General features: G+C 35.2%; 2 protein-coding genes across 4 annotated transcripts in view; one reads left to right on the forward strand and one right to left on the reverse strand.

The window, feature by feature from the left end:
• LOC112042933 (mediator of RNA polymerase II transcription subunit 4) overlaps nt 1-14,842 on the reverse strand; it is a 121,588-nt gene that overhangs the window by 98,296 nt on the left and 8,450 nt on the right. The gene's annotated exons all lie outside the window — the stretch shown is intronic.
• The window catches only part of LOC112042932 (tachykinin-like peptides receptor 86C), a 112,322-nt gene that overhangs the window by 58,159 nt on the left and 39,321 nt on the right, over nt 1-14,842 (forward strand). For all 3 annotated transcript variants that reach the window (XM_024078146.2, XM_024078144.2, XM_052883886.1), the window contains one exon: nt 4,027-4,161. In XM_024078146.2, coding sequence (XP_023933914.1) covers nt 4,027-4,161 — 135 coding nt within the window. The remainder of the gene's footprint in view (nt 1-4,026; nt 4,162-14,842) is intronic.

A 14,842-nucleotide genomic window follows, 5' to 3' on the forward strand; every position in this document is an offset into this window, starting at 1 on the left:
ATTTCTTATGATATAACAACCTTTTGCTATACATGAGCATTATTAAGTCGTAGAAAAATAAGTTAACAAATACTTGTAAATTCAAATTTAAAAATTCATTAATGTGTTGAGGATACATTGGCATATAAGTTATCGCCGCGTTGCAACGACTTGCGGTACGGACGGCTTCAGTGTGCTCGTGGGGTTCGAGCCGTCCACATCTCTTGTTGTGTGATTCTTTATGGGTTACTTGGGATAGGTGGGGTGAGTGACTTGAGTGGAAAAGGGGAGTGTTTGTTAACAGTCAAAGGATCCTTTAACCCTACACACAACGTTTACAAGTGCGTGACTTCACTCAAGGTTTATTCTCTGCCATTCTAGGGTCTTATTTTGGTTACAGTTTGATTTGTTAATTAAGTTGTCTTGACAAATGTTGTGAATCATATCTTTGTTTGACATTAGTTTTCTTATTTTTGTAATCACTTCTTAGTCTGCTCAAACTTAATGTCTGGTTATAGGCTTTGGTGGTGATTAGTCACTGCCCCACTAATTACGTGTCGTATGTGACGACACGCACAAGAACTGGTGGTTACGATTTGTAATCACTAATATTGAGTATTTCGGTACAATGCTGCTGTCGTAAGTAGTAAGGATAAACCTGGCTGAGTTTGTTGTGGGCTCTTCTCGGACCAAGTCGCGTTTGGAACCCTCGTAGCTTTAATTTTAAGTTTTCGAATAATTATTATTACCTGACGTTTCGAAATAGCTTGTAAACTAAGCCTATTTGAAATAAATGAATTTTGACTTTTGACCTAAGTAGCATATACATTAAAGGTAGAATTTGGAAAAAAATGTACACAAAAGATTCAACTAAGGCTACCTAAAAAGGTAATAGTTTTTTCCCAAATGAATATATATAAAGTGAAATTAGATCGTATGTACACATCTGTGCAATATATTTTTTTAGGTCTAGACCACCAATCACTAGCCCTAAAGTTACAAGAAAAGGTTTTTTGTTCGTGAAATACATTTTGAAACAGAACAAAAGGCGCGTTGAATTTGTTGCCACAATCTTTTTTTATTATATTGAAATAAATAAACCAGTTCACAGTAAAACCAACTGTTGTTTATGTAGCACTATGGTTAGGCTTAATTTCAACAATTATGTATTATGTAGGATAAGAAATAAAAAAAAATAGAATAAAATATTACTTAACTTAGTATTAGTAAGAAAGAACATAATATTTAATGAATCATGAAGAATTCTTTCAATAGTTTTTTCTTAGTATTAGTAAGGAAGAACATTATATTTAATGAATCATGAAGAATTCTTCACATTGTTCACAAGGGTCTGAAATTTATTAATTTATTAACCCTTTGATTTTGTCCTAGCTCGTGTTCCTAATTATGAGAAACACTCTGTAGAGAATCCATGATAGGTTAATGAGTTTATATTATATATTATATAAAGATGAAGTTATCCAATTCTTGTTACTTAAATGCTCATTTTCTTGTAATTATTAAGCAAATATTAATTAAAGAAGACTACCTACCGCAAGCTTTATTACATCCTCCTTCCAACGTAGTGTTTTTTTTTATGTTTTTGGCCTTTTTACTTCCATCTTTGATATTATCTTATCTATATACATATATATTATCTACTACTTCGTCGAACATCTTAGATTACCAATTGGTATCTTACGCAAAAACAGCATACCGACCAAAAGTTTTCTTAAACGTGCAAGCAATCTTGGTTTAAAATCTTTAGGTAGGTATATAGTCACACTAATATTATAAAGACGAAAGTTTGTTTGTAAGTGTGTAAGTATGTTTGTTCCTCTTTTACGCTTACTACTGAAGTGAATTGACTGAAATTTGGAATGGAAATAGATTTTACTCTGGATTAACACATAGGCTACTTTTCAATCCGGAAAAATTCATGGTTCCTGCGGGATTTGTGAAAAACTGAATTCCACGCGGACGAAGTCGCGGGCGTCCGCTAGTTTATTATAACCTCAAAATCCTTTAAAAATGTTTTCGTAAAGTTACAATCTTTCGATAATTAGTTTCTGGAAATGACAAACCCAAAACAGCCCGTCGTTAACGACTCGCGTCGTTATTTCAATGTTATAACACCTTAAAAAGCCATCAATGCAAATTAAAGCTCCATTTTGGACTGTCAGTTACATGTTTCCCCACTGAATGGCTTTTACAATTAAATGCGAATAAGTATAGAGTCAGTGTACTTAGTACATAGATATAACTAAGTGTAAGATTTTGTCTCTATTACATAATACACGAATATTATAAAGAGGAATGTATTTTATTACGATTGGTCTTCGGGCAGACCAACCTTGCGTGTTTTGGTATAAATGAAACCACGGAGTGTACACGGTTGTGTATTATACTATAATGGCATAAATTTTTACAATACCTAAGATCTTATATACTAAATGATTCTATACAATTAATAAGATTAATTTACGTCATAATAGAATGTGCTTACTAGTATTGGACGTGTTATTCTCTAGGCCGTAACCGCGGAACATAAAATGATGTATAAACACTTATTCTATACATGTAGTATTATATTGGTTTGCTTAATGATTTAATTATATTAATTATTTATACTTTATGTTTATCTTGACTATGGTCACATATTTTTTTTATTTCATTCTGTGTCTGTAACTAATCTACTTCGAAACTTTATACCGAAATATACCAAAGGATGTAATAATTTATTTAAAAAAATTATAGATCCATCAGAGAATTGCAATAATGAAAGTCAAAGCATAAATCAATGTTTTTTGTGTTTTGCAAAAGCTATTGGTTATAGAATAAATAAATGTACTATTATAGAATATTAATGGTACAATGACTCTACAATTGCACGTTGAAGAGGCAACATCTCCGGAGGATGCTCCGGTTTCGTGACGGTGACGTTGTTGCATGGGTTCGTCGGCTTTTCGCGGATAATAGCAAAATAAATAAATTATTATAAATTCATGATGAACTTCCGCAAAGTAACTCCTGCTTCTATCCAATATTTAGGTATTTGTTATAAAGATGCCTTGAAATTTATGAGCATAAATGGTAATGTATTCTTGAAATTAACAATCTCTGCTGATTAGCTATTTGGTAGTTAAGATAATATTCATCATTTTCATCGTTCAACAACCCAATCAACCCATATTCGGCTCACTTCTGAGCTCGAGTCTCCTCTCAGAATGAGAGTTATTAGCCCAAATAGTCCACCACGCTGACCCAATGCGGATTGGCAGACTTCACACACGCAGAGAATTAAAAAAAATCTCAGGTATGAAGGTTTCCTCTTTATGTTTTCCTTCACGTGATATTTAATTTCTTAACATAACTGAAAAGTTGGAGTGCTTGCCCTGGACCGGATTCGAACCTACACCCTCCAGAATCGGAGGCAGAGGTCATATACACTGGGCTATCACGGCTCTAATGATAATATTACGTTTGTTAATTAAATTACATCCGTTATATACTCAATCTGCTCCTTGTGATTGAATTCTATTTGATGTTAATATTTGGCCCAAATGATTAATTTTGGAAATTTAATGAACTTTAAATTATTCAAACAGCGTTAATTTTAATAGAGAATTCTTTTATGGAAAACTAGCGGACGCCCGCGACTTGGTCCGCGTGGAATTCAGTTTTTCACAAATCCCGTGGGAACCATGGATTTTGCCGGGATGAAAAGTTAATTTTAATTTAAATTTCAAAATGCTTTATTAATTAAAAAAAGTAAAGTTTGCCAATCAAAAAGTGATTCCAGCCAATACTTTTTGATGTCTACTTTGTGCAGTACATAATTATGGGTTGATTAACCAATCAATCCATAATTATGTATTTTGTTTAGAAAACTTCTCATTTGGTATGAAACCACTACAAAACCAGATAAATTTTCGTGGCTCACGAATTGTAGATCCCCATGGGGCACGCCGACGTAGACCCCCAAGGGGCCTCCCGTGGACCACTTTGGGAATCAATGAACTAGATCAATTTTTTTTTTTGTTTTAGATACGTGGCAATCGTGAGGCCGTTGCAACACAGGCTGAGCCGCAGAGTCGCTCGCGCCGTCTTGCTCACGGTTTGGTTCGCGAGCGCACTGCTGGCGCTTCCCAGCCTTCTCTACTCCGATACGTACACAAAGAAGTGAGTATAGAAATATAGAAGAAGAAAGAAAGAAAAAAATTGGTTGCCTGTAAAGTCGGTATACGGGCGAAAGTTTTACGTGACAACGACTCTTTGAGTGGTAAAATAATTTTAATGTGAATATTCATAATTTGAACCGGTGTTCTCTCGCTCTGTCTCTCTCGCTCTTAGGCGGGCTAACTGTGCTCGAGTGGAAGGAACGCGTGCCTTTCACTTTTTATGTCTGTCTCTCTCGCTCTTAGGCGGGCTAACCATGCCCGAGTGAAAGGGACGCGGGCCTCTCACTCGCTCTCATTGTGAGCGCATAACGTGAGCGTAACGCAGTTTCTTGAAGTGTCACCCGGCAAACCAATTTATAAGACGTTGTCACGTCAAAACATTTATTTAAAAAATTGTGCCATACACCACAATGCCTAAGTAAGCACTATTGTTGTGTCTGATGCTTCAACCACCTGATCAATTGAAAATCAAAACTAAAGTAGTTGAAGCATCAAAAACCACTGCGTTATGTTTGGCACAACCTTGAAAAAAGGTAACAGCTCAGCATATTTATCATACGACATAATGATATATTATATATATTAGTTTATTTTATGATATTTATAATTATTGTATAATTTGTGTATTATGGTTTATGTATTAGTGTGTAGTTATTTGTATGTATGTATGTATATGTACATTATTATTACGTACACACCACCTACAGTTGTCCTAATAAGTTCCTAAGCCTAAGGTTGCCTGGAAGAGATCGCTACTAAGCGATAAGGCCGCCTTTTGTATTCTACTTTTTCTTATGTTTCTGTTTTGCTTGTTTTCTTTTATTTTTTTTATCAAAAATATTATTATCAGAGTATTAAATTAAATTGTGCCGCATAAACCAAGCAAAGTACTTGGCCTAGCGGCGTTGATTTTCAGCTGCTACCTCGATCCAGGTGACACCACGGAAATACATAGCCACAGTGACATTTTACTATATTGTTATAGTATACCATATTATTATAGTATACTATATTATTATAGTATATATTATTATACCTTTAAATTAAAAACAAAAACAAACAACCTTGAATTAATATGCTAAATAATAGGACTATGCTAAACAAATAAAAGTGTTTCAACAAATTAAGATATAAAATTAAAATGTATAAATAAAACACACACACACACATACACAATAATGATGTGCCTTATATTATCTATCTACGAGTATAATAATTGAAACATGAAACATGAAATGACGAAATAAAAACAAAAAGAAAAAAGAAAATATTTTTTTTTGCATATGCAAAATGCATGCAAAATATACGTAACACTATTACTTGAATAGGCCAGCTGAAGTTAATTTCAATAGGTTATTATTGAAGACCAAATTAGTGAATAGGCCAGCTGATATTTATTTTAATAGGTTGATAATAAAGAATTAAATAGTGAATTTATCCTTTAGGAGAAGGGATTTGTAGCTTAGGTCTACAAAGCTACTAAATAGGAGTTAGAGGACTTGCTTGTATGGCTAGTATATAGTAGTATAGATACTAGTTTCGAACCCATACGGGGCCCTTAGTCATGAGCCGATTCTTGCATCGCGGCACGATCCAAACTGACCCCGAAACTCAATTGATATCACTGTTAGTTATTATTTATTTGTTGAATATTGATAATAATAATATATCAATTACTTCGACAGTTACGTATTCAATCCGTTAATTATTTTATAATTAGGGATTGCGTGTGATCTCATGAACATAGTTCGGTTCACATATTTCCATGTCATAATTCTTTCACTAGTAGATTTCGGGTTAAATGTATACATATTACAAGATAAAGTCCTCCGCTTTTGTTTGTTTGTCTGTTGCGATAAACTCAACAACTGAACGGATTTTAATGTGGTTATCACTCAATGATATTTTATACTATAGATACGTATTAGCTACACCACTGAGTTCACAACTTTGTGTTTAAATTCCCTTTTAAATTTATGTAGATATGGTTTAAAACTTCCTCTGCACACAGCGACATTGTAGGCATTGTTTATTTAACGTTCGTTGTTTAATAAGCGACTAAATGAAATTAAAACAATTTATGCACATTTTGTCCGCCTTCGTTTTGATGTGCTAGTGCTCTATCTATAGTATAAAATATCTTTTTTTCACCAATAGATTCATTCATGAGTAAGGTCATATTTGCATTTATATAATTTGTCAAGATTTTGTGAAAATGTCAAGTCGCCTTAGGAGCTTTTTTAGTTACCTAATGAATATTTTTTTTTTCTAGTCTTTAACAGCAAGTTACGAAGTTTCAACGACAGTACGTATCTTATCAAGTTCATTCATAATGCAAATGTATATTGAAAGTTTCTGATTTTATTGGTCACATTAATAAACTTCCACAGATAATCTAAAACTTAAAAAATTAGGGACTTATGTTATTAAAAGTCTGTTTCAATATCAGTATCTACAACTTACCTAATTTTAGAACAATTTGAGAGTTTCTCAGTAACAGTAATTATTCTTTGTAATTATACAGCGTATATTTAGAAAGTATTTTAATGAACATCGTAGACGGGAGAGTTTTTATCGAAAAAACAAGAAATCTAGGGAGTAACTTCATTCACTACGCGCAATGGTTGTTCTAAGAAACTTTAACAACTTATCTATCGAAATCAATTAAAAGAAGTAAAATTCTTCGCGCATAATCAAAGTCAAAGTCAAAATTAATTTATTCCAAGTCACAGATTAAAGAATACTAGGCAGATAGAGTGCACAGAACACGTCAGTGATGCAGAAACTCCAAATACAAATTAAAAACTAATACATTCTCGAGTCAGTACGACACAAAGCGTCGCATCAGTAATTTTCATTAATATTCAAGAAAAATGCCGTCTTATGTTTTAAATATTTTAAAAACTGCTTACAATAAGCAAAGAAATAATATGTAGTATTTTTTATATTTAATTTATTGATTATTAGTCTGTAATGATATTAATTGATGTGATTGTTGTTAGTGTTAAATCTTGAAATATAAATTATGAAAAAAGTTTGTACACGCGGATGTCAAGGAAGCGTCTCCTTTGTGTCGTTTGTTTTTTAAAGATTTTACCGACCTCACCGCGCGACTGGTAAATAATCATTCTGTATCATTCTCTATTCTGTGTTTCAAGTAAGTACATATTAAACAACTGGACCGTTATTTTAAGCCTAATAACAAATGAGAGAGACACCCGTGTTTCTGTCCCTTTCTTTCTCTGTTTCTACCTTCTATTGCCTTCTCTTTCACACATTCCACCACCACCAGCAGAGGTCGCCTTGTCTTTAGTAGGCGCTTTTTGAATCATTGACGTCGTTGTTTCCGTCCCGTCAACACAGTCCTAAGGACTGGTAGCTAATTGTACAAGTGACAAGACCTGTGAGTGTTTTAAATATTATAACGAATACTTAATTTTCCTAAAAACTTTGTTAAAAGTGTTTGCGTCTACCATTATTAAGGTATTTAAAAATGATTTAAGGTGTACAAGTGTTAGTACAAGTGCTATGGTATGTAAAGTTATTTTTTCTATTACTCACCATAAAGTTCATATTTTTTATGCATGATATAGATGAAAGTATTATTTCATTAAATAACTTCTTCAGAATATTTGATTCGATTATGAATCAAATTGCAATATTGTTAACGGCGATGCCGTTCGAAAGTAATTTATTTTTGTTTTTATCGACTTAGAAAGTTTATATTTTTAGATTGATGTTTTTGAACGTATGTTCGACCTACCGTTATAATTTTATTGTTCTTTCTACGGAAAATTATTAATTTAACCTGTTGGTTTTTGTACAACTTACTATAACGTTAACAAATATTATAATACATTTTAAGGTAGGTACCTACAACTACTAAATCGTAATGGAAAATCTAGAGAATACCAAAGGTATTTTGGAATCACGTTGTTCTAATACAAATAAAGTGCCTTCTCGAAAGTCAAAACTGAGCAGTTCCAGTTCAAATTGGGGCCAATAAACACTATTGCTCCACTACTAGTGAACATATTAGTGATCATTCTAGTGAACATGAACCGAAAACTACTGTAAATCCTTATCCTTCTAAAATACTCTTACAATTTTCTGAAAGAAAACTTGCAAATTGACGATATTAATCAGCGTAACGTCCGCTATTCTTGTGTATAGAATTTTTTCAGTTCAGGATTTACTGATTTTGAGGCAAACAAAGAGGTAAAGCGGTATGACACCTCACACTCTGGGCAATGCAGAGTAAGCATTTTGTAGCCTTAAACTTTATTTTGAATAAACAATTGGAATGGGATCTACGAAGATTTTTGACGTGAGTCAAAGACAATTTAGAAGCTATTGATATCAAATGATGCTCTTTAGCTGGTCTGCGGCCACAGAGCGGAACTGAATGAACTCGGAATATAGTCTATTTTATATTTTATTAAGCACTAGCTTCACACTAATAGTCTTCGTAATGGGATACCACCATCATGCCAAAACTTATTCGAGTCTGAAAAAATTACAGTCACTCTTGAAAAAGCGGGGGGGGGGGGGAGTAAGAAAAGCCCGCGTGAAATGGATCGTGTTTCTGCACCGCAGACCGATCAATATTTATCTTTTTCTTCCTAAAAGAAATGTTACTGTTCACGGACCTTCAAAAACGTGACAGCCATATGCTGAGTCAAAAACCTGATGTGACGCAATCGCATGTTCCAAGACCCAATTCGAGAAAGGAATTCGGCGGCAAACCTTACCATGAGATGCTTACGGCAATACGCACTGCGCTCTCCCTCATCCCACCGGGATAGGAGAGGTAAAACTAGTGGATATTGACTCACCGAGTCGATTCCGTACCGGTCAGCTGATCCTGAATCTTGACCGATGAAAACAAATAGGTGTACCAGATCACATATTTACAAAAGCATACAAGCTACGCCTCTTGGAATTTAAGCTATCGTAAGTGGTATTCATATTGATTTATGATGAAACACGGCTGAAACTTGCGGCCCTATTCAATCTGTTTGTATCGTGCCGCGTTGCAAGAACCAGCTCATGAGCCCCCGTATGGCTTCGAAACTAGTCGGGTATACTACGACGTAGTATGACGTGAGTTTTAGCCGTGTTACATAATAAATTCATAAGCTACGTCTCCTTCAAGAAAGATGAGCAAAGCTGTAGAAAAGATGAAGTTGGAAGGGGTTTTGACGACGGTTCCGCCGTCTCAAAGCTGATTATCACCGATGTACTTTGTGCCAAAAGAAAACATAAGTTTTAGACCCATACACAATCTGGAAGCCTGAAATTGAAACATCTATGCTTCTTTATTCTGACTAATCAGTAAGCAGAAAATACCCCAATTCATACGACGTATGATTGGATATTCAAAATACACTTAAAACAAGGCGTAATTTCTTTCACGTGCCAATAGACGGTTTTTACGGTTTCTGTACCAGCAACAACAACTACTGCAAATGAACTGCTACCTACCTACTGCAAATGAACTGCTGACTATTCGGGCTTAGTTTGGTGTCGAAATTTTTCACGTCGGTGACAAATTGAATTGAAAATGTCCTACGTAATCACATAGGCTTATGAGTGCTTGTTTATTTAGACGATTATCTGATCGTCAACCAACGTCACCAAGTTCTAGAGAGTCATGCTATGTTCACAGTAAACATATTAAAACATCTGGGCTGGAAAACTAATTATACAAAACCCATTCCACAATGCAGTCAGATACTGGAGTACCTAGATTATGGAGTTCCCGGCTAAACTATAAAGATATGCACGAAAATAGAAGGAATGGTAGCCAGATTATAGACAAGACGAAAATCGTTCTAAAGGATCTACAAAGCTTAGCGGGAATGTTGAACTTTGCAAATTTTATCATTCCTCGCAAGAGGTTAAATTTACGCCAGATTCATCGAATCTGAATCAACCATACAACAAGGAAAATCGTACTATCACCCCAACCAGTTTTAACGGAACTGCAATGAGGGCTTGTACATCACAAGGATCCATCATCAATCCAATTGCCTCCTCCTACCCATTATAATATGGTCACCGAGGCGTCATATCTTACGTGGGGCGCACATGTAGACAAATTACGTCTGTTGAGAAATGACAAATTACATTGGGCTAAGTTGAAGAGTAATCTTCATTGTAGTCAAAAGGAATTGCTTGCAGTAGGTACTAAAAGTTTTACAAATGCAAGGTCTGAGCCCGACTTTTGTAGTTTGGCAACCAAACTGCGGTATCATATTTACGGAACGAAGGACGAACGAGTTCCCAGATACTGCTGAACCTTACTACCTTCCGGATCTGCTGAAATTACACAAAATACATCGTACAGTTCATCATATATTTGTACCAAGAGTTTACAACGAGGAAGCAGATCACTTGTCTCGCCTGAGTGGAATTCCAAAATGGCACTCGCTTCCTCAAGCAGCCATTCTAATTTTTCCAAATGGGGACCTGAGCATTCCCAAGTACTGTTTGCGTCTCGGAACGCTTGTGAAATTCCCAGTTATCGCTCTCTGGACTATCACGCAGAGTAGCCAATGACGTGTTTCCACCTCAATTTCTAATGCCCAAGGTTCTGTCGCACCTAAACATGTGCGGAGGCATATTTTAATAATAGCCCCGAGGTAATCAATAGTATATTAGAGGCCAGAACTGAAGAACAGATCTGTGGTATCTTCCTGGACCTACAGGACCTTCAAATCTACTTTAAGCTCCCGATAGACACGTCAACCGAGCGACATTTATAAATGTGTCGAAGATTCTGGAAATCTGGAATTGTGGGTGTGAATTGAATATTAGTTATAATATATTAACGGTCCATTTGATGTTGGTCCTCACTGGAGTCACTTCAGCCAACCGAGCTCACTCAAGAAGTTTAGCAGGCCACCTGGGCGGCGCAGAACGCTTAATGAAGTATTGCTGGGAAGCCAATGTGTGCTGCTCGTTGTTCATATATACCTAAGCATAGTATCGGTGTTTCTTCTAGAACCGGAAGGTGTTTATTTAGTGAGCAGTGCCCTGTCATTAGCTCCGTGACTGTTGTAACTTTACTACGGTTAAGTTTAAGTTGTTTTATCGTCAAACGATTAACAACCTATATTCGGCTCACTGTTGAGCACGAGTCTCCTCTCAGCACCTAGAACCGGAAGGTGTTTATTTAGTGAGCAGTGCCATATAACTAGCTCCGTGACTGTTGCAACTTTACTACGGTTAAGTTTAAGTTGTTTTATCGTCAAACGATTAACAACCTATATTCGGCTCACTGTTGAGCACGAGTCTCCTCTCAGCACCTAGAACCGGAAGGTGTTTATTTAGTGAGCAGTGCCATGTAACTAGCTCCGTGACTGTTGCAACTTTACTACGGTTAAGTTTAAGTTGTTTTATCGTCAAACGATTAACAACCTATATTCGGCTCACTGTTGAGCACGAGTTCCCTCTCAGAATTAGAGGGATTAAGCTATAAAGACACATAACTGAACGGTTAGAGGTACATGCCTATACCAGATTCGAACCATTAGCCGTCCAAATCGAAGACAGAGCTCATGCAGGCCTATCACGGCATACTAACCTATGAATCAGCAATTTCTAGTCTATACGATCCGCAATTATTTGACCACCCTTAGTGGCCACCTTTTAGTAAAGCGTATGTTGAATTACATTGCAATAGCAAATCCTAAGATTTCTAAAGCACCAATTTGGGACGTTGATCCCCTTGTCAAGCACATGTCAAGATAATATAATTATATTGCATCTATTTTGCTACTATGTTCCGGACGTCGTGTACATGACTGTACTCTGCCAAAAGTAAATGAAAACTGCTGTAACATAACACCCAATCACTTAACCTTATGACCTCTTTTTGGGGTCAAGAACAGATTCACCCGATGTTCGGCAGTCTGACTGGTAAGCTTGCTTAGATAGAAGGAAACTAGAAATTTGCTAGAGCGTGTTCATAAGTATATGTGGTACGGCGTAAGCCGCTTCTCGAATTGTCAAAGCGATTTGATTAAGAATATTTTAAAGGAGTCAGGAGTAATGCTTCACCTAGCAGTATTTAAGCTGCAGTTACAACTCCCTACTACACAAAATTAATTCTAGAAGCAACTCAATACTCGACTATTTACTCATTATTTTATTTAGCAAAACAACTAATCAAAGGTAGACTTACGTATCTACCCGTCAGTGACGGCTACACAGTTGATCCAGTCAATGGTTAAATGGTTAATTGATACTTTGATACTATGATGATATTACATTCCATTACCTCGAATTTGGTATTCGATAAGCATCTTTGCGAATAAAATTACTTGCACAATCATGTACTGCTCTAAATTTATAGTTCAGTATTGGCTACTATTAAATATACATCTGTAAGTTGGTTTACAATATATCAGTATGACAAAATCTTAATCACATTGACGTCATCACCACCACCAGGCGATAACAAACACGTCTCTCATTTGTTATTAGGCTTAAAATAACGGTCCAGTTGTTTAATGTGAACGTTTTACCTGAAAATAAAACGGTTATTAAACATACTTACCTTATTTTAAGCCTAATAATTGAAACACTGCCTGGTGATTTCTATAAACGACGTAATGATTCAAAAAGCGCCTACTAAAGACAAGGCGACCTCTGCTGGTGGTGGTGGAATGTGTGAAAGAGAAGGCAATAGAAGGTAGAAACAGAGAAAGAAAGGGACAGAAACACGGGTGTCTCTCTCATTTGTTATTAGGCTTAAAATAAGGTAAGTATGTTTAATAACCGTTTTATTTTCAGGTAAAACGTTCACATTATATAGTTTACAACTTTGAAACGTCAGGTTATGTTATGATAATATGATCATAAGTAGTCGAAATGTTCAGAAACAAATCAAAAGTTAATATTTTTGGGACTTTGGTGAATTCAAATGATAATATTTTATATAAAATAATAATAAAACTTTAAATAAGATATAAAAAAACATAATGAAAGATTGTAATGTAATTGAAACGTGCTTTGTAATGAAATTAATAAAAATGTTCTAAGTTTTTTTTACTGTAATACCTTTAGTTAGAGATCTGGGTTCCTGGTTTTCTGAGAATAAAGCTGAATTTTGACATTACGTTGTTTCCAATTAGTTGGTAATTGGATCGAACCGGACCTCTGAGTTTTGACTCCGACTGCTTAAACGTGGAGCGGTATATCAAATACTAGCCGACGCCGCGCGGTTTCACTCGCGTGGTTCCCGTTCCTGTAGGAATACGGGAATAATATATAGCCTATAGCCTTCCTCGATAAATGGGCTATCTAACACTGAAAGAATTTTTCAAATCAGACCAGTAGTAAACAAACAAATTCTTCAGCTTTATAATATTAGTATTAGGCACAAAATGTAAAAGCTTTCTTTAGCAAACCTTTCTTATTTTAGTGCCTAATTTGTTTTTGTTTCTTTTAATTAGAATTCATTAGTCTAGGCTTCTCATTATCTTTATTACGTTTGGTTTATTTTAATTTTTCGCTGTCTGGAACAGCTGTGATTGTTTAGGTTTGTAAGATGTGATTTTTATAAATTTTATAAGTGCAATGTTTTAAGAACACTTAGCGACTCATCTTAAAATGCGTCAACCACATTTATGTCGTAAAGAGAAACAAACATAGTCGATCAAGAGCGGCCGATTCGGAAATATCTCTCTCTCTCTCTCTTTCGTTGCGATGGGACGAAAGAGAGAGAGCGATATTTTTTGATCCGCCGCTATTGGGCGACAATATGTAAATTTGCCTTCACTAGAACTAGGTTACTGTGGAGTACCAAATCACAGTGCAAGAGGTTACACCACAGAACATAGCTAAAGTGCTGGAGAAAGGCTGGTTAGTCTTTTGCGGACGTTCTGTCGCTCAGTAAGACCTCAAGTTATTCGCCATCTCGGTGTCTTTCGTAAGATTAAGGGCTGGTTTCACCATTTTCTGATATGTATACGAGTGTCGGATTGGATTGTCTAAACGCAAGTTTTAACACATTCTTTCTTTATGTCAAACTAGCGGAAGCCCGCGACTTCATCCAAGTGGAATTTAGTTTTTCACAAATCCCTCGGGAACCATGGATTTTTCCGGGATAAGTTTAAAGTAGCCTATGTGTTAATCCATGCTATAATATATCTCAATACCAAATTTTAGCTAATTCGGTTATTCGGTATTTTACTCCTAACAAGTTAGCCCGCTTCCACCTTAGGTTGCATCATCACTTACCATGTGAGTTTGTAGTCAAAGGCTAACTTGTAAAGATTAAAAAAAACTTACCTTCTGTAGACGATTTCTAGTTTACTTGTTAATATTTTTTGTGTTTTTTCACTTTGATTTAGAAATAAAGTGTATTGTTTAATATTAATTTTTAATAATTTATTTAGAAACACGCTATGACGCAGCTAAATAATCAAATGAACAACTTACCTAAAATAAACAAACTGTTAAATTTACTTTGTGTTGAGAAGTTTCAAACAAGTCCTACGTGGTTATTGTTCTACAGTAAATTTAATTGTCGCTAACACCTATCATAATAACTTTGCTTTGAACAAACTTAACTTTCAATCGATATACACATAACCTACTGCAGAGGATTTCCGAGTTTACTTGTTAATATTTTTATTGTTCTTTCACTTAAGTTTAGATAAAGTGACATCATC

This window comes from Bicyclus anynana, chromosome 10 (genome assembly GCF_947172395.1).
Source record: "Bicyclus anynana chromosome 10, ilBicAnyn1.1, whole genome shotgun sequence".
In the NCBI taxonomy this organism is placed as follows: Eukaryota; Metazoa; Arthropoda; class Insecta; order Lepidoptera; family Nymphalidae; genus Bicyclus; species Bicyclus anynana.